Genomic DNA, 18705 nt, shown 5'->3' with positions numbered 1-18705 from the left:
TTTTCTATGAAGATTTTCCAGGTAAACACCAATAAACTTACTCATTAAGCAAGGAGAGGCACGGGGAGAGTGGTAGGTACTGAAACACTTCTGTAATTTCAGCATGGGGAGGCTGAGGCAGGAAGGTCCTGAGTTTGGGGCCAGCCTGGGCTACATAGTGAGACCCTGGAGAGAGAGTGAGCCAGTCCACCATCCTCTTTTCCCAACATCCATTGCATGATGACATTCTTACCCTTTCACCCCATTCTCATCCCCTCTATGCCTCGTTTGCGACCACCAACCAGGTGTCATGCTTCCACCCAAACGCTTGTCTCGTTGCCTCTGTCTCCATCCCTGGAGCTCAGCCCTGGAGGGGCTCTGCACCTGCGGCCCTAGCTGGCCGCTTAGAGCTGGTCTCTGCTGCCCCCAGGCGGCCCTTCTGGGTACCGTCTGGATGAGAGGTGAGTCGGGAGGACCAGAATCAGTGGTAGGATCAGATTGGGGGAGACACCCGGTGCAGGAGGCTGAGTGAAAAGGGGAGCACTAAGACCCAGGAGTAGTGAAGGAGCGCAGCACCGAGCTGGAGGAGGAGAAGGAGGAGGAGGAGCAGAAGGAGGAGAAGTAGCAGCTGGGAGTGGGAGCCTCTGGTACCTTGGTCAGCTTCACAGCATCACCAGCCCGAACGGCGGAAAATGGCCAGTCAGTCCCAGGGCATCCAGCAGCTCTTGCAGGCGGAGAAGCGGGCAGCTGAGAAGGTGGCAGATGCCAGGAAGAGTAAGTCTCCTCTCTTCTCCTGCAGGAGCCTGGAAAGAGAACTGGGGTCCAGGTTAGCAGACGTGGGAGTCCTTAGTAAAACCCAAGCGGGGAGAGCGCGGGAGGCTGGAGGCCGCTGAGGAGGAGAGGAACAGCGGGGTTAGAACCCAGCGCCTGCTTGGCCGGGAGAAGGCCGAGTAACTGGGGACTGACTCCCCCACCCGTCTTCTGCCTCCAGGGAAGGCCCGGAGGCTGAAGCAGGCAAAGGAGGAGGCGCAGATGGAGGTGGAGCAGTACCGCCGCGAGCGGGAGCAGGAATTCCAGAGCAAGCAGCAGGCGGTGAGCTGTGGGGAGCTGGGCGGCCCCCCCGGGCGCGGGCTGGTGGGTGCCCTACCTAGCGAGGCATATACAAGCGACTCCACCAGAAAGTAAGGTGGTAGAGCGCCCAGGGGACCTGCAGGGACCACGACATCGGGAACCTGTGTGACAGTACGTAAGAGAGCCCGAGAGGGTTTTGTTTTTGAGACAGGGTCTCACGCTGTAGTCCGGGCTGACCTTGAACTTGCTTTTGTAGTGCGGGGGATGGGGGGCACAAACTGGCAATCCTCCTGTCTCGGCCTCTCCAGTGCTGGTATTGCAGGCCCGTGTTTGGCAAGTCTGACGTACAGCTTGTAGGGGGAGGGCAGGATTTCATGGTCAGGGCAGTGAGAGAGTGGGGATTTTACAGTCTGTTTTAGATAGGAGATGGCATGTCAGGTCTTAGAGAAAAGGACATTATGGACCTCTTCAATGATGGTACCTGGGTATTGCTGTGGGATGGGGAGGGGGTAGTTTCTAAAAAGGCTTTTTCTCTTGCTCAAGACCTTTCCCACCCCAAGCCAGGACATTTCTTTCCCTGTTCCTGCTTTTCCCTTTTCTCCTTCATGTGTTTCCCCGCCCTCCAGGCCATGGGCTCCCAGGGGAACCTGTCGGCTGAAGTGGAGCAGGCTACGAGGCGCCAGGTACAGGGCATGCAGAGCTCCCAGCAGCGGAACCGGGAGCGCGTCCTGGCCCAGCTCCTCGGCATGGTCTGCGATGTGAGGCCCCAGCTTCACCCCAACTACCGGATCACTGCCTAGGGTCCCCCAGGGGGCCCGCTCCTCACACAAGTTTGCGCCCACAAAGGAGTCTCCCAAGCCCAGGTGACTTCCCTTGCCTGGCATGCACTAGGCCCTGGGTTCAGCGCTCAGTACTGACAAATTCCTTTCCTACCGTAATCTTTCTCTCCTTTTCCACTCTGTGGAACTGCTAGGAAGCAACATTCAATTTTGAACTGTGAAGTTTAGGGATATCCCGGGCAAACTTGCATCTCCTTCTGTCACCCTCTGGGACCTTCCAAAGTGAGCCACGTCTTCCTCACCTAACACGTGTGTAAACTTGTAGCGTGGAGAAGTAGGGGTGTGGAAAGCTCCCGACTTGAGTTTGGAAGATTTGGGGTTCTCCCCCAGCCCTGCCGCACGCCGTTTGAGCAGCTAGGACAAGCTGCCTAACCTGGGAGCCGCAGTGTTCTCCTTTGTGAAACTGGAATAATTCTGCCTTCTGAGGCTGGTACAGTGGTTAGGAATTATTCTGTAAAGAGCCTATCATGGTTCCTGGGAGCAGCTGGGATTCAATAAATAGGAAACTCAGATATCATTGCCACCCTCTGCATACCTGCCAAAGCCTAAGGACTGCGGTTTCCTGACTTTTCCCACAGGCGCTACAATTTTGTCCACTCTGTGACCCTAGTAATCCCCAGAAGAATTTGTTCTTCCCACCTCCTCCCACCCCCCCAACCCCCGCCGCTCCAGATCTGATGATCCCTGGAAAGATGAAATGCTGACCTCTCTTAGTCCCTCTATTACGGTTCCAGGCAGGTATTGCATTTCTTAGCTTCTCTTTTTGTCTCTCATAAGCTGGTCTTTATTGGGTTTCGTCCTTTTTCTATTTCCCCCCAAAACCACCAGATGCTCACGGATCCCTGAGGTCTGAAGTGATGTTGTGCTCCCATCCGCATGGCCTTCCTTTCCATAGTCAACACGCTGCTTTCCCTTTGTAACAATAAAAAGTGGTCAATAAAATAATTGGGCAAATCAGTCGGTGAGACCAAGCAGCCTCTCATTGCCTCATCATTTCTCACCTTCACTCACTCTCGTGCTGTTTTTATTTTTTATTTTTGTCATTTTGAGACAGGGTCTCGATATGAAGTTCAGGCCGGCCTCGAACTTGCAACGATGCTCCTGCCTCAGCCTCCCGAGTGCTGGGATTACAGGCGTGCGCCACAATGCCCGGCTCATGCTCTGTTTATATATTTTCTAAGCACCACAAATGACTGTCCTTGAAATTCATTGGGAGAAACAAAAGCAAATAATACTTTATCATTTTTCTCAAGTTAAGCAACCTGTGGTTGCTTGTTTGGGAACCTGAGGACTAGTGTCTTAGTTACTTTTCTCGTTGCTGAGACAAAATACCGGACACCCAAAGTTACAGGAGGAAAGGTTTATTGTAGCTCCCTTTGTAGAGGTTTCCATCTATAGTCAGTGGGCTCCAAGGCAGGGGGGCATGGCAGAGGAGACACAGTCCATGGCAAAGCAGGGCAGGCAGAAGGCAGCAAGCAGCAAGCAAGAGCAGCAGTCCTCTTTCTGTCCCATATATTCCATCCAGGCTACCTGCCCTTAGGGCGGTAACACTCACACCCAGGGTGGGGCACCAATCCCAGCACCACACACCTTAGATCCAGCCCCTTTGAAAAACTTCCCCTGTGACTCCATGAGGCTTTGGGGGGTGTGGGGGGCATCTTGATACAACTACAAGTGGCAAATTAAACAAATGCTGGAACAAGCACTCAACTGTTTTGCTTTATAATACTTGACATTATGTGTCATCTCCCCTGTTATGTCAGCTCTGTGAGGACAGAGCTGGTCACTGCTTGTCCCCAGATCCTAGGATAGCGCTTAGCACAGGTGGGCAGCTGATTAGTACTGTAGAATAACTTAAGTTATGTGTAGGGCTGGGAAAACTGTTCTTTTCTGACTCCATCTTTGGATAAGTTATTTCTCTTTGCTTCCCCAAGAACTTGAACCAAGGAGGTAATCCATCGTGCATCTGTTAACCAGATTCTGTAAGCAGGGAGGCAATACAGAATTAAAGGTGTTTACACCCTGGCTGTCACATTACCAGTTGTATTGTTTTGGATATATTGCTTTACTTCTCCAAATCTATTTGCTTGTCTAAAAATACTGAAACTGATTAAATAATTAAGTGGAGAAAGGGACAAATACCTGTCAGTTTTATGCAGCACAGCCGTCAGCATCTCAAAATAGAGGGATGTCAAATGTTTCGTTTATGAAAAAATAAAAATCCAGGACTGTTCGGGCGGAGCTAAAGAACATACGGCTCTAATTAACAATTTTATGGAAAGCTGTGCAGTCCTCAAGCCTTATCATTTAGTTTTTTGTTTGCTTGTTGTTTTGAGACTGCATGTCGCTATGTAGTTCAGGCTGGCCTTGAACTTCCGGCGATCCTCCTGCCCCAGCCTTCCCTGTGCTTGAATCACAGGTGTGCACCAGCACGCCTGGCTTATCGTTTAGTTTTAACACTTGAGGAGTTAGATTCTCATTCCTGACTCACAGCCCTTGGTCGTCAAGGTAAGGGCTTTAGCTACATCAGCCAACTTAATTCTGAGCCAGTGCCGCTGGACTCCCAAGCGCGCCTCACTCGTTTCCCGACAGCTGCTTATTCCGTCTTCTCAAAAGGGGCCAGACTGTTCTCTCTGCGCATGCCCAGCGGCCCTCGGGTCACCTTGACAGCGCGACAAGGACCCCGTGGGAACTCGCAGGTTCCCCCACCAACCCGTTTTTGGCGCGCCCCCCAGAGGGGTGCCCAGACACAACACCTGGGTGGCAGAAGCCTAAACGAAGAAGCGAAGGGCGTGGGACAGAGTGGGACAAGGGAACACGTTTGTCACCTTTACGTCTTCTGTTAGTGGAAGTAGCGGAGGACTTAGAAGGGGCTTTACCATTTTTTTTTTTCTGACAGGCATTTTCCAAAGGAAACCCCGGAGCGCGCGGAACTACAGAATCGCAGAAGGTCCTCTTCCGGCACCCTGCGCCTGCGCCCTGGCGGGCGAGAAGGCGGGAGGCCGGGGTGGAGGAAAGCCTGGAACCGGAAGTGAAGGTTGCTTCCCTCCTTCGTCGCTGTCGCTGCCGCCATACGCGCTTGCCCTGCTCAGGTAAGCTTTGGCCTCACCACCATCCGCCTCCATCTGTGGTCCATCCCGTTCATCCTGCCACACGGGTTCCTGATATACCTCGCTCAGGCGATGATCTGGTCGCTGGGGCTTAGTAGGATATTATTTTCATTGTTTTCATCCTTTTCTAGAGCAAAGCGCTCTTGGAGGGAGGCAGGGAAGAAAGAAGGGCCCAATCCAAGATGGTGGCGCCAGCGCCATTGTGTTCCCGCTCTTTGCTCCCGGCTCTTTGAGCGGGTCAGTCGCTTGCCCGAGGCCCCCGCGACGACGAGAGGCGGCGCCAGGTGTCCCTCGGGGCCGGGTACTTGTGGGGGCGGGGCTCTCCGCGCCCTCCCCCGGGCCTGCTGCTCCCGGAGTGGACGAGGAGGAGGAGGAGCCCGCCCGCGGGGCCGCTGGACCTCTCCCCCTGGGCTTCCCGGGTCTTCGCTGAAACTGTTTCCAAATGTTTACCAGGGTGTCATTGTGTCTCTAGAAGATATTTTTAGCACGTTAGGCGCCCAAGCGTAATGTGAGACCATTGGTAACCATTTTGTTAAAAGCTGGAACGGAGATCCTGTATCTTTTTATCAAGCTTTGTCTCTGCAGTGACCTAGTTTTTATGTTACACTTTGTTACTGGTGTCTGCAGCGCTGGGGGCTGAGCCGAGGCCCTGTGGCCTGCGAGGCGAGCGCTCCACTGAGCCACAGCCTCAGGCCCCCTTTGTTTCTTGTTTTGCCACTGAGCCGTTTCTCTGACCCCTGCTCCCTACTATTGATTTCTTTCTCCCTACATCGGATTTCTTTTTCTTTCTTTTCTTTTCTTTTTCTTTTTTTCTTTTTTTTTTTGAGACGGGGTCTCAGTATGCAGTTCAGGCCGGCCTTGAGCTCACTTTGCGGCCCAGGCTGGCCTCGAACTCTGAACGATCGTCCTGCCTCAGCCTCCCGAGCGCTGGGACTACAGGGGTGCGCCACCACGCCCTGCTATGCAGGATTTCTTAAGCGATGGAGGGGGATCCTGAGGAGTGGGAGGTGGAGAGCTGCGGGGGGGCGGGGGAGGCGAATGGCAGCCACATGATGTTTCATTTTGAGAAGTGAGCGCTCTGCGCAGTGCTGACCTTCATCTATCACCCTTGACTGATGGCTGCCGTGTGAGGGATCAGGGCTGAGGTAAATGATAGGGAAAGCGCAGGGTCTTCCCTTAGGGTGTTAGAGGACTTGTCATTTCCATCTTCACCTCTCCTAAGTCATTGATATTTTTCACTTTTTCCTGGTGCTCTTTTTTCATTCTTGCTATGTACAAATAAAGTTTTTTTTTTTTTTTTTAAATTTTATTTTTTGAGGCAGGGTGTCCCTACGTAGTTCAGGCTAGCTTTGAACTCAGTATGTAGCCCAGGCTGGCCTTGAACTCAGGGCGATCCTCCTGCCTCAGCATCCCGAGTGCTGGGATTACAGGTGTGCGCCACCACACTGGGCTCAATACCATATTTCTAAATTGGCTTCAAACTAACTGGTTTCTGCTACTGTGAGCCACAATCTTGCTGGGAACCATGTCCTCTGAAGCCAGTTTTTACGTTTTTCTATTACACTTGCTTTTTATTTGTAGGTGTTGTGTCTCTTTGTAACTTTTCTTCCCAGGTATTGTAGTTTAGGGACAGTAGGAAGAGTGTGGGAATGGAGAAGTGGTGAAAGTGTGCTCCTGACTGATACGTGTGCTCTGTTTTGTTCTGTTTTCCTAGCTCTTCTGTCAGAAGTATTTTCCTTTCCCTTTGCTTTCCTCATCCCCTCCCGCTCCCCTTTGTTTTTGCCGGCTCTGGGAGAACTCATCCGCAGCCCCGCCCCCTCCCTCTGCCGGCCAGTCATGGCAGAGAATGATGTGGACAACGAGCTCTTGGACTATGAAGACGATGAGGTGGAGACAGCAGCTGGGGGAGATGGGGCCGAGGCCCCTGCCAAGAAGGATGTCAAGGGCTCCTATGTCTCCATCCATAGCTCTGGCTTTCGTGACTTTCTGCTCAAGCCAGAGTTGCTCCGGGCCATTGTTGACTGTGGCTTTGAGCATCCCTCCGAAGGTACATTTTCTGTTCCCCTAAGAGGGCCCTAGGCCCTTCAGGGGCTGGACACAAAAGGTGGTTCTTCAGATGGTCATGATTTGTATTTAGGATAGTACAGGACATAAGGACCAAAAACTGTCTTTTAACAGTGAAGAGGCTTCTCTAGCCTTGTCGTAATCCAGAACCAGCTTAGACAGAGGACTGCCGATGTGCCTGGCTTTTCTTCTTGTTTGCTTGTTTTTAACTTTGTCATTTTGGCTGTTAAATTTCCAGAAAGGGCTGGTCAAGCCTTTAGCTTCCCTCTTCTGGGCCAGGCCGGCTCTGGTCTCTGGAACCTTTTTGACTGGTCTGAAAACAGCTGGCTTTTTGGGTCAGGTACCAAGTGCTTCATTTTGTTCAAGGTTGCAGGGTTACGTGACCCAAAGCATGGCAACCTAAGTAGGCGAGATGGCCTGTGGCAGGCATTGAAATGTCATGGATTGTTACAGTTTAAGAAAAATAAGGACAGAGCCAGGAGCGCTGAAGGTGAGCTGTGGGAGGCGCAGGAGGGTCGTTAGCACCGCCGGGGAGGTCTGGACCTGGAGGAAGAGAGCTGGAAGGAGCGAGGAGGGTTTGATTTGGGATTAATGTGGCCAGGGCACAGAGAGGTGCAGAGGGCCTGGAAGTTGGCAAGAACCAGGAAAATACTTGGAGAACTGAGTGGGAAGAAATGGGTTTGGTGTGGTGAGGAAGGTTGTGAAGTTGTCTGGAGACAAGTCTTAATTTTTTCTTTCTTTCTTTTTTTTTTTTTTCTTATAGTCCAGCATGAGTGCATCCCTCAGGCCATTCTAGGAATGGATGTCCTGTGTCAGGCCAAGTCAGGCATGGGAAAGACAGCGGTGTTTGTCTTGGCCACACTGCAGCAGCTGGAGCCAGTGACCGGGCAGGTGTGCTTGGGGAGGGTCAGGGAGGGCTCTGGTTAGGACCAGGTGGGACGGGATCCTGGCCTGTCTACGGAGCTACGAGTGCTTACGGCTCAGGTGGTCAGGGTCACCTGACAGCCAGGAGGAATATTCTCTATTAAGCATGGGCTTAATTATTCAAATCTGAGGGTTGACATTGATGATCTGTAGGTAGGCTTTTGTGGCAGTCACTTCCCTCGAGGGAATAATGAAGGGTGTGTGCTTACTGTGATTATCTCCACCTGCTTTCCTTCCAAGGTGTCCGTGCTGGTGATGTGTCACACTAGGGAGCTGGCTTTTCAGATCAGCAAGGAGTATGAGCGCTTCTCTAAATACATGCCCAACGTCAAGGTGAGCTGGCTGGGAGGACCCTGGGGGAGCGGGGGTGTGGGGAGTCCCAAGCCCTGGAAACTGTGCTAAACACCTGTGCAAGAGCCGTAGCATGCTGGAACTGGCAGGAAGCTCCTGCAGACCAGGGTGTGCAAAGGGTTTTACCAGCACGTGCGGCTCTTTGGTTTCTGTTACAATCTCAGAGATGCTAGCTATAGTTTAATTTTGGAGACGCTTTAGTTCGCCTTGGCTTTTAACGGTGCAAATACACCTGTGTTTCATGAGAGTTTGTGATTGGGCCCTGGTGATCTGTGCCACACTGGTAGGAACCACACCAGTAGGTTCAGCATCATTCTTCATGGTAATACAGGTTACATGGTCCTGTCCAGACTTGCTGAGTGTAAAAATACACGACAACACACTGCAATTCCTATGCAGCTGGCAGTGATAGGCACCGATTGATGATTTCCTGTCATCCTGGCTGTAGTGCAGAACACACTTCTTGTTCAAATTGTTACAATTTTCTATTATTACTTCATTCTTTTCTTGTCTTTTCTTTCTCTTTTCTTTCTCTTTTTGAGACAGGGTCTTGATATGCAGCTCAGGCTGGCCTTGAGCTCACTTTGTAGCCCAGGCTGGTGTCAAACTCACAACGATCCTCCTGCCTCAGCCTCCCAAGTGCTGGCATTACAGGCATACAGCACCACGCCTGACCTACTTTATAGTTGAGAGGAGCTAGGAGTGTTCGAGGGAGGCATAGCCTTAAACTGAAAATTTCTTAAAAATTAAAACAGTAGCTGTACTTGTTTTTAAGTAATTCACAACACCTTAATGAAATGGTGTGTGCTCTCCCACATGCAATCCTGTTTCACAGAAGACATTCCCCCCCTCCCCCATTGTAATGGTGCTGAGGGTTTTTGAAACCGGGCTTTGTACATGCAAGACAAGTGCTCCACCTCTGAGCCCTGCTCCCCATCCTAGGCAGCGTTTTCTTAACTTGTTGGCTGATATACTTTCTGACTTCTTTTTATGAAACACTAGTTTGTTTACGCTTCTAATATTTTGAAAACTGTGTTAATTCTTGAAATGTGACCCGAAGGCCGAGTGTTCACCTCTGCTCAAATGGCCAGCATCGATGGAGGTACTTTCTGTCCCTACACCAAGCAGTCTGAGTACGTGGGTTGATTTGAAGTGGTGAAAACCAGGAAATTGTTTATATTCTTTCTTGAGTTGGGCAGTGAGTGAGGCTTCATCCCCCTCTGTAGGCCCAGCTCAGTCCCTCTCAAGAGACTATGGATGTTGTGATCCAGTGAGACTGGGTGCAGTCGTGCACGTAGCTGTAGTGCCTTCTCCCTGGGAGGCTGAGGCAGGAGGATCACTTGCACCTAGGAGTTCAAAGTCACCTTGAGAAACACAGATTCTGTTGAAAAAACACAAAGGCAGATAGAAATTGTGTTTACTTAACCCGTACTTCACATATTCCTGCTGCCTGGTCGGGGACTGGGCCAGCCGTACGGAACGCCCCATTCTGGTTCCTGTGGTTACTCCCTCGGTGTTCAGCTCGCTCTTCTCCTAGTGTTTCTTAGCAGCTGAAATTTACGTTGGAAAGCTTAACTGATAAACAGTTCCGGCAAGAATCTCTCCTAGGTGATGCTTGCTGTCCTACTTTGCCGCAGACCCGGCCTCCTCATTACTCACTCGTGGCTTCAGATTTCCCCCAGGGCAGGGGGGACTTCCCGAGAATTAGGGTCTTGATGGTCTGGTCCCTTGAGTGTTTCCCCCTTAGAACTGGAAAGCAGTTTCTCTTGTTTGGTATTAAGGCTCAGGTCTTTATCAAGTATTCCCCTAATGGTTTCATCATGGGTTATAAGTACATGTAGCCCGAATCAGTAACTGGGAGTTTATATGACAGTTCATTTAGAACAACTTGACATTCCATGCTTTCTTGGAGGGGGTTTGTACGGGGATTAACCCTGGGGCCTTCAAATTGTGCTACATCCTCGGCCTTTTTTGTATTTTGAGACAGAGTTTTGCTAGCTGCCCAGATGGCACTTGAATTGTTCATTCTCCTGCCACGGCCTTCCAAGTGCCGGGATTGTACGCATGCTTCACTGTGCCTAGCCTGTGTGCTTTTCTGTGTGTGTGTGTGTGTGTGTGTGTGTGTGTGTGTGTGAGGTTTTTCTGTTGGTGCATTTTAGATACACATAATGATCACATTCATCATAGGGAATTTATACCTGCACATGATACATCTCACTTCTTTTTCTCCCATTCCTGTCCCCTCCCTTCAGCCCCTCTTCCCCTCCTTATTTACAAAAGCTTTGTTTCCATTTTTCCTTCTGTGTTCTTTTTCTTGTCCCTTCCTCCCCTTCCCGTTCCCCCTCCTTGTTCTCCTTCTCATTTAAACATTTTCTTCCCATCTCCCAATATCTGTGAGACATTTTGGTCCTTATTTGCACTTTCTGTTTCTCAGACCAGAGACAGTTCAGCGTTTACACACGTGTGTGCGGTGTATTTCTCTGAAGAATACGGTCTAAGGTGCAGCCATTCAGCTAGAAGTGTCTCACGCTTACCGTCTATTAGCTTTGTGAAGGTTTCTTGCTGTCCTTATTCTTAAACTGAAGCCTGGCCTGAGAGCGTGCGTCACTTCGATTGGGACGTAGGCTCTGAATGCTGGTCTTGCCTGCTTCCACGGCCATACGGCTGGGAAAATCACTTTTGTTGTTGCCTCAATATTTGGGCGTGCAAAAGAATTTTACGTGAGGTGGACTCTTTAAGTTTTTATTCTTAAGTATGCTAAGAGTTGATCGGAAGAATTGTCCTGACAGAATGGGAGCTCTGGGAGTTGGATTTCTTCTTTGTGAGACTCCTCCTGGCCTGCAGGTCGCAGTGTTTTTTGGTGGTCTGTCTATCAAGAAGGACGAGGAGGTACTGAAGAAGAACTGCCCGCACATCGTGGTGGGGACTCCTGGCCGCATTCTCGCCCTGGCTCGGAATAAGAGCCTCAACCTCAAACACATTAAACACTTTATCCTCGATGAGTGTGACAAGATGCTTGAACAACTCGGTGAGTGGCGGATGGGCGGCCGCTGTCCAGTAGTTGCCTCTGGTGCCAGATGATGCCGGTTGGATGCGAGCGTTGCCCTGCGAGGCTGACTCTTACCGTCACCGTGGCTGAGGGCTCCGTGCTCCCTAGACCCTTGGGGTTTTGCCTGTTTTTGGTGGTGGGTGGGACTGAACCAAGGGCCCTTGGTCTTTATCATCGCGGGTGTTTCTTCTCTTTTGTAATTTCTTGTTTTCCTGGCAGACATGCGTCGGGATGTCCAGGAAATTTTTCGCATGACCCCGCATGAGAAGCAGGTCATGATGTTCAGTGCTACCTTGGGCAAAGAGATTCGTCCAGTCTGCCGCAAGTTCATGCAAGATGTAAATACCCTTCTACCTTCTCTCCCTCCACTCCCCGCCCGCTGCCTCCTCCCTTCCTCGCCCTCCTCCTCCAGACTCCCAATACTCAGACCAGAAGGAGGCCAGTGCCGTAGAGCGATGACTCCTGGAAGAGACAGAGAGGAGAGACAGCCAGCGCTAGGGTCTGCGCAAAGGCTAGGGAACCTCCGGAAGACTTGGTCGGGATAAGGAGAGAGCGGGGAGCTGTCCACCTTTATAAGCCCAACGTTTCTGAACCAGTTCTCCCTTGGGGGAGGGCAGGATCCTGCCCTGCCGCCCAGTCTTCACCTGTGCAGCCCCTTGCAGCCACGCACCTCGAGGTGGCAGCGAGCAGCCAGCCTTCTGCTCAGATGCGCAGCTCCCCGGCAGGAGAGCAGAGAGGGACAGGAGCAGGCAGGGCTCGGCCAGAGAAGAAGACAGCTCAGAGGAGTGGCCCTGCACACCGGGGCAGGGGCCTCAGGCCCCTTGGTCCCCGCCCCTGCCCTTCCCACCCACCCCTCCTCAAACCCACACCATCGGAGCCTCGGTCCGCGGAGACGCGAGCTGGCGGCAGAGAAGCAGCAAGGCGGGCGACGCGGGAGCGGACACCGAGCAGTGGACGGCGGCGGTGGAGGCCGCGGGGACCCTGACCAGGAGGCCGAGGACCAAACCAGCTCTTTTTCTGTGCCCGGTTTTCTTCCTGAACCTCACACGAGCTGTGCCCCGTGTGCCCCATCCGTGCTGGGGAGGGGTGTCCTAAGTGGGGTGGTGGATTTTTTTTCTTTAAAACAGTTGCTTTTCAGTACTCAGTGGAGAGGGGTGGGGAGAGTGCAGTGCAGAGCTCCAGTGAGCCGGAACCGCGTGGCTGTGCGGGCGGCTGTGGGCAGCTACTGAGCAGTGGGGTGCGCCCCCCCACAGCCTCTACCCTTGATGATAAAGTTCTCTAACTGCCTGGGCCAGAATGAGGTGTGAACTGCGCCTTGGAAGGCCTGGCTGGCCCGCCCGCCTCCCTAGGGTTCTAGTTTTTCCTGTTGGGCTGGGGATATAGCTCAGCGGCTGAAGCACTGGACTAGTTTTTCCTGTGAGCCATCCTTTTCCATCTTGGTCCCCTAAGATGGTACAAAGATATGAGGTCCTGCAAGATGGTGCAGGGAGGGCTAGGGAGGTCAGGACTTGGAGCTGGCTTGTGTCAGTTCCTGACTTTCTGTACTCCTTTCAAGGGTTGTGTTTTTATTTTTTAATGGGTGCGTAGTTGCTGCTCTATTTGTTTTTCTTTAGCACCAGTTACTGATACTTTCCCTGTAAACCCGTCGATGGTTTTACCCTTAGAGACCAATGTCATCCACACCATTGCTTGTGCTCGGGGAGCAAGCTGTGACTCATCTCAAGGAATTTTTACTTCTTGAGATGCACTTTGACTGTGCACTGTACCCTCTGATCGTGATGTCCACTTCCTAAATGCGTGAGACTGTGTAGTGGAGAGAAAGTAAAATGGAGCAGTCCTCGCCTCTCCCGCGGGCTTGGAGCTCTCTCCCACGCAGGTTTCTGACCCGAGTACTGTTTCCCAGGGTCCTCGGGTGTTCGGATCACGTCCCGCCTTTGTGCATCCTCTGCCACTGTTGTCTGCCCTCCACCTCCTCCGTGGGAGATGCTGCCCCTTGGTGTTGGGTGGTTCCCCTGCTGTTGTTTTGTGAAGTTCTTTTTCCCATGAGTTTTCAGTTGGGCATTCTTAAAACTCAACTGACGGGAAGCAGATGAGACGGAGTGTGAAGGAGACCCTGGGAAAGCGGGTGTTTTTGGTGGTGGTGGGGTTTCCAGTCTCTCTCCTCCCATCCCCCCATGGGGTGTATTGGAGATCAGCTTCCTCCACCCCCCCAGGTTTAACCCCCCCACTCTGCCCTCCTCCCGTCCCCCACCCTCCTCCCCCTCAGCCAATGGAGATCTTCGTGGACGATGAGACGAAGTTGACGCTGCACGGGTTGCAGCAGTACTACGTGAAACTGAAGGACAACGAGAAGAACCGCAAGCTCTTTGACCTTCTGGATGTTCTTGAGTTCAACCAGGTCAGTTGTTCCAGGCCCGGTAGGGGATGAGCCTGGAACGTTCTCCAGCTACGGCAGAAACCTGCGTATTGAGTAGTCTTTATTGAGGGGCCACATATTAGAATTTTCTTGTGTGTTTTCTGGTGCTGGGGATCAGACCTATGGTGTGTGCATACCAGGCAAGCCCCTAACTGAGCTGCATCCCTAACCCTGATGGTGTGCGGACTGAACCCAGGGCTTGCACACCAAGGTACATCCCCAGTCCTTTGGAGTTTTGTCCGGCTGGTTTCAAACTTGTGGTCCACTTGGCTCAGCCTCCCGGGGTGCTAGGGTCACAGGCCCGCACCAGCATGTGTGACGGAGAATCTGCTTCAGAGGGGACATTTCTTGGCACCTGAATGTGAGCCAGGTGGAAGAAGCATCTTCTCAGTTCTGTGACTGAAATTCATGGGTGAGAAAGAGCTCCAGTTCAATAAGCCTCAGTAAAATCCTGGAAGGGTTTTAGTCAGTGTAAAAAGCTGTTTTGGTCACTTAAGAGTTTTTAAATCTGTACTTAATCCTTATTTTGTTTTGTTTTTGGTACCTGGATTTGAACTCAGGACCTTGCACTTGCCACGCAGGCGCTGTGCTGCTGAGCTATATCCCCGGCCGCTTTATTCCTTATGGAAGAAAAGCATTCCATCATTTTACCTGTTGTGTGGTCCGTTTGCACTAAAAACTGCTTTCTGGAATCAAAGCTGGGCCCCTTACTGTTAGTTGTGTCAGCTGGAATTTCGGTCATGGTCTTTGCAGACCTTCGTTCTGATGCCTGACGTTCGTCCATCAGGCAGCCTCCTCTCGTCTCCTAGCACCGCGTGGCTGGCGGTGCAGGTTACCATTCCTCACACTGCCTCGGGCCAGCCTGCTAGGGGAAAGTCAGAGCCCAGAAAGGTTAAATTCTCTCTAGCGCAGAGGAAGAAATCTGATGGAAAATAAGAGGGACCGAGGATCTTTTAGAAAACTAAAATTCCTGAAGACTCGCTCCTAACTCGTCTCTCCCCTCCTGGCCCTGCCCCACCACGCCGCCCGCAGGTGGTGATATTTGTGAAGTCCGTGCAGCGGTGCATCGCACTCGCCCAGCTCCTGGTGGAGCAGAACTTCCCAGCCATTGCCATCCACCGCGGGATGCCCCAGGAGGAGAGGTGTGCGCGACGGGAGGCCGTGGGGCTCTTGCGCAGGCAAGGGGCCAGCCCAAGAAGGGACTCAACCATTTTTCTCATTTCCTTTCTCACAAAGGCTTTCTCGGTATCAGCAGTTTAAAGACTTTCAACGCCGAATTCTTGTGGCTACCAACCTGTTCGGCCGAGGCATGGACATCGAGCGGGTGAACATAGCCTTTAACTATGACATGCCTGAGGATTCTGACACCTACCTGCATCGGGTGAGCTGCACACCAGGGTGACCTGCTCCCTTGTACTTGATGTCCTCTCCTCTGGGTGTCGTCCCTCTCCTGGGTCGTCTAGTGTTCCCTTTGTCGCCTACAGGTGGCCAGAGCAGGCCGGTTTGGCACCAAGGGCTTGGCCATCACGTTCGTGTCGGATGAGAATGACGCCAAGATACTCAATGACGTGCAGGACCGCTTTGAGGTCAACATCAGCGAGCTGCCTGATGAGATAGACATCTCCTCCTACAGTGAGTATGGCCCCCAGGGAGAGGTCCCCGCACTCCTTAGAGTGCCCTTGTCCTGAGCGTATTTGTCCTGGGTCCCTTGTGTAGACAGTGGGCACCTGATGCATTATGGGACGTGGCCACTTCCTGCCTCCTGCTCTTTGATGCCATGCTGGGATGTGTTGACTTCCATGCAGGGACCCTTCCTTCCTTCTGTGGTCAAATGGTTTCCCTTTCTCTACGCCCAGGTCTGTCCTGGAACCCACACAATACACAGCCGTGTACAGTACGAGCCTGCGTTCCCTGGAGTTCGGCCTTTCTGTGCTTATTCTATTTTTTTTGTTTTTTTTTCTGGTACCGGGAATCGAACTCACAACTTTGTGCTTGCCAGGCAGGCGCTGTGCCGCTGAGCTAAGTCCCCAGCCCCTCTGTGCTTATTCTAACACTTGTGTTTCTCTTCAGTTGAGCAGACTCGGTAGAGGACTCGCCCTCGAAGAATGTGCCAGGATCTGTGCAGGAGAGGATGTGGGCGTGGGGGTGGAGGCGGCACTACTGCCCCTGCCCTGGCCAGCCCTGGCCCCAGGCTTCTCCTTTTGCATCACCACCACTCCTAAGCTCCAACTCGGTTTATCAGCATTTTTTTAACAAAACTAAAAATGAACATGAATGTGTCTGTGGTATCTCTTAGGTGCTGCACCCTTCATTGTGTGTATGGTGAAGCATTCGGGCTTGAGCCAGGGGACAATTCTGTGAGCGCTGGACCCTGCTGTGGGGCACGACAGGGTGGGTTTGGGCTGGGCCTGCAGAGCGGGGGGCTCTGTTTCTCTCCTACCCTGGCCTTCCTGGTTCTCAGTGGCCTGGCTGGGGGTCTCTGGAGGGTGCCTTGGGGTGGCGAGCGCTATTTCTGGTGGCTGTGGGCACTGGAGGGAGCTTAGGCGTCGCCTCTGCTGCTTCAGCGTTTGCATCTTGAGCTGCAGAGCCTGGGGCTCCCAACTCTCCTGCCCTTCAAGCAGGGCCTGCAGCGGCTCCAACTGCTGCTCCCAGGACTTCTCAGCTTGGGCCCTAGGTGGCACGGGTTGGGGTCCCTGGTGGAGGGTGTTGGGGCAGCAGTCCCTGTCGGGGCATGGGGTGAGATCCCTTGAAAGCTGTGCTGTGTTCTGGCTCAGAAGGTCCCGCCTACACCCTTGAGAGATGGTCTTGTACTGGGATTGACCCAGGGAGCACTGAGAGTTTTTGCTTTTTTTTTAAGTTTTGAAACAGTTTTGCTCAGTCCTGCAGATCTTGAAGTCTTCCTGCTGCAGGAGCACCTTCACCTGACCTCTGCCCCAGCTTCCTGTCCTAGCCACAGGCTGGGAGACCTCACTGCTCCCAGGGCTCCAGCTCCTTGTCCAAGTTTGCGCTTGGGCTGCCCCTCCCCTCTGAGAAGTCATGAATGGCTACATGTGGCAGAAATCCCTGGGGAAGGACGCCACTGCACCTGGGGAAAGAGTGGGGAGGCAGCTGTGAGTCGGGGTGGGGCATTAGGGTGAAGCATGGAGCCGAGAACTAGGCAAGGAGCCCTGGCTGGTGGAGGTTCAGCAGGGATCGAGGGGCTTCCCACTCCTGTGCTAGCACAAACCTCCACCCCTCGCCCTTGGTGCCACTTACCCTGGGAGGTGAGCTCATCTCAGAGTTGTGGAGCTGGTCTGTTTCCATGCTGGCCTTGGCTTCTGGGAATAGCAGCACTGGGGTTCCTGGGGGACAAGGCCAGGTGGGCCACAGAAGGCGAAGGTGACTGCAGCTAGTGACATGGGCAGAGGGAGGAGGACTGTGGCTGGTCTCAGACTCAGCTCCCTGCCTCACCAGCCATGGTCCTCCCCCTGCCCATGGTCGGTGAGGCAGGGAGCTGAGTGCCCGACAGCCATGGAGACCCGGCCTGCTGCAGGCCTGGCCTCACTTCAGTGCTCCCCTGCCAGGCTCGGCCCCTGCCTGCCCCGCCTTCCCTCCTGCTCAGAGCCCCGGGACTTGAGTTCCAGGCAGAAGACAGGTTTCTGCCAGTGTAGAGGGAACTTCAGAATGCCGGTGTCCAGCCTACCGCCCCTTGCGTCTCTCGCCCAGCGCTGTCTTGTGTGACTTCTCCCGCTGGGTGGTGTGGGCATCGGGCTGGCTCGCAGGTGACCTGGCTCTGGTGCTGTCACTCTGCTCAGTGGGTGGCATCTGTGGGCGGCTCCAGGCTGAATGTGCTTAGGGCTGCAGGGCTGCATGGCTGGTGGTGGAAGAGCCGGGAGGGTTTGTGTCCACATCCACCTTGAGAGCTCATCGGGCCTGGCTGCAGTACTCACTGCTGCTCCTCAACTCACCTCCCCAGCACAGCCTTGGTCTCTGTCCTGGTCTGGAAGTGCGTGTCGTGGGGGTTGCCGCCCTTAGTAGGTCTGAGCACCCTGGACGCTGACGTGAGCCAGGTGTCAGACGGTGAGGCAGTGAGCACTTCCTCTGCATCTTGTACACATCTTGTACACATCTGTGTACATCTTGTACACAGACTCGTATACACGTTTGCATGAGAACCTCGTGTACTGACGCTGAGTTGCCTGCAGTGTGCCCAGGAGTGTCCTTTTGGGGCATGGCCTTGTGGACACAGGTGACTGAAGGATGGATGGTCTCAGGTTTGGTCATTTAGGAAAGGGAAGATCCTTGGAAAAACCTGCCTCAGAAGCCAGGATTTCTGGGTACCGGACAGGCTGCTCCCTAGTTCCCAGTCTGTGGGACCCCGCTCAGGATCTGCAAGGAAGACAGCCCCCGTCATAGAAGAGGGGCCAGGAGCAAGGCAGGCAGAAATCCTGGGGGTTGGTGCTTCTCTAACTTGGGGTAGAAGTGCCAGTAGATGAGGCCAGAGACCTGCTGTTCTCTGTTTGCTGTCCTGTTCTCACATCCAGTGGTAAAGAACCATCAGCTCCTGTAGAAGTTCTCGGGCAGATGGTTTTCTGTCACATCTCTTAGTTACAGGCTTGTGGGTAACTCATGTCCATATTGCACGCGTGGCTTACAGTCTACTGACAAATCCAAGGCCCAAACTGCTGCTGTCGCAGGTATACTATCCAGGCGGTGTGAGGTCAGGCAACCCACAACTGACACCGAGGCTAAACCTCGTTTCTAATTAACAGCGAGGTTAGACACGTTCAGGAAAAAAGCTCCAAGTGAGATTTCTGCAGGACAATCTCAGTGCTACTCCAATAACAATTCTTGAACAGCAGGCATTTCAGCTCTCTGAGTTCTGGTTTAGGTTATAAACTTCGAAGTGAACTAACCCCCAGT

General features: G+C 52.9%; 2 protein-coding genes across 4 annotated transcripts; both read left to right on the top strand.

Moving 5' to 3' along the window:
• The first annotated feature begins 557 nt into the window (after positions 1–557).
• On the top strand, positions 558–2860 carry Atp6v1g2 (ATPase, H+ transporting, lysosomal 13kDa, V1 subunit G2). Of its 2 annotated transcripts, none has more exons than XM_005389315.2 (3): positions 558–753; positions 971–1071; positions 1677–2860. In XM_005389315.2, the coding sequence occupies exons 1-3, from the start codon at positions 672–674 to the stop codon at positions 1848–1850; spliced, it is 357 nt and encodes a 118-aa protein (XP_005389372.1). In that variant the 5' UTR covers positions 558–671; the 3' UTR covers positions 1851–2860. The 2 variants fall into 2 exon arrangements, with proteins under 2 accessions (XP_005389372.1, XP_013372381.1); XM_013516927.1 differs by lacking the exon at positions 558–753 and adding an exon at positions 785–805.
• A 2007-nt stretch (positions 2861–4867) lies between these two features.
• On the top strand, positions 4868–16078 carry Ddx39b (DEAD (Asp-Glu-Ala-Asp) box polypeptide 39B). 2 transcript variants are annotated; one of them, XM_013516926.1, is made up of 11 exons: positions 4868–4981; positions 6714–7046; positions 7827–7954; positions 8228–8320; positions 11183–11366; positions 11607–11725; positions 13654–13785; positions 14836–14945; positions 15040–15184; positions 15288–15435; positions 15874–16078. In XM_013516926.1, the coding sequence occupies exons 2-11, from the start codon at positions 6836–6838 to the stop codon at positions 15888–15890; spliced, it is 1287 nt and encodes a 428-aa protein (XP_013372380.1). In that variant the 5' UTR covers positions 4868–4981; positions 6714–6835; the 3' UTR covers positions 15891–16078. The 2 variants fall into 2 exon arrangements, with proteins under 2 accessions (XP_013372380.1, XP_013372379.1); XM_013516925.1 differs by lacking the exon at positions 15874–16078 and having other exon boundaries at positions 15288–15765.
• The last annotated feature ends 2627 nt before the right edge of the window (positions 16079–18705 follow it).

Source organism: Chinchilla lanigera, unplaced genomic scaffold (assembly GCF_000276665.1).
Source record: "Chinchilla lanigera isolate Chin_1 unplaced genomic scaffold, ChiLan1.0 scaffold00036, whole genome shotgun sequence".
NCBI lineage: Eukaryota > Metazoa > Chordata > Mammalia > Rodentia > Chinchillidae > Chinchilla > Chinchilla lanigera.
This window is presented reverse-complemented; position numbering and strand designations above follow the sequence as displayed.

What these genes read in the sequence shown, in the direction of transcription:
- Ddx39b (XM_013516925.1), top strand. Translation starts at nt 6,836, where the DNA reads ATGGCAGAGAATGATGTGGACAACGAGCTCTTGGACTATGAAGACGAT. An exon ending in CTTTGAGCATCCCTCCGAAG is followed by an intron (nt 7,047 to 7,826) that starts GTACATTTTCTG and finishes TTTTTCTTATAG; the next exon opens with TCCAGCATGAGTGCATCCCT. An exon ending in GGGATGCCCCAGGAGGAGAG is followed by an intron (nt 14,946 to 15,039) that starts GTGTGCGCGACG and finishes TTTCTCACAAAG; the next exon opens with GCTTTCTCGGTATCAGCAGT.
- Atp6v1g2 (XM_005389315.2), top strand. Translation starts at nt 672, where the DNA reads ATGGCCAGTCAGTCCCAGGGCATCCAGCAGCTCTTGCAGGCGGAGAAG. An exon ending in GGTGGCAGATGCCAGGAAGA is followed by an intron (nt 754 to 970) that starts GTAAGTCTCCTC and finishes TTCTGCCTCCAG; the next exon opens with GGAAGGCCCGGAGGCTGAAG. An exon ending in TCCAGAGCAAGCAGCAGGCG is followed by an intron (nt 1,072 to 1,676) that starts GTGAGCTGTGGG and finishes CCCGCCCTCCAG; the next exon opens with GCCATGGGCTCCCAGGGGAA.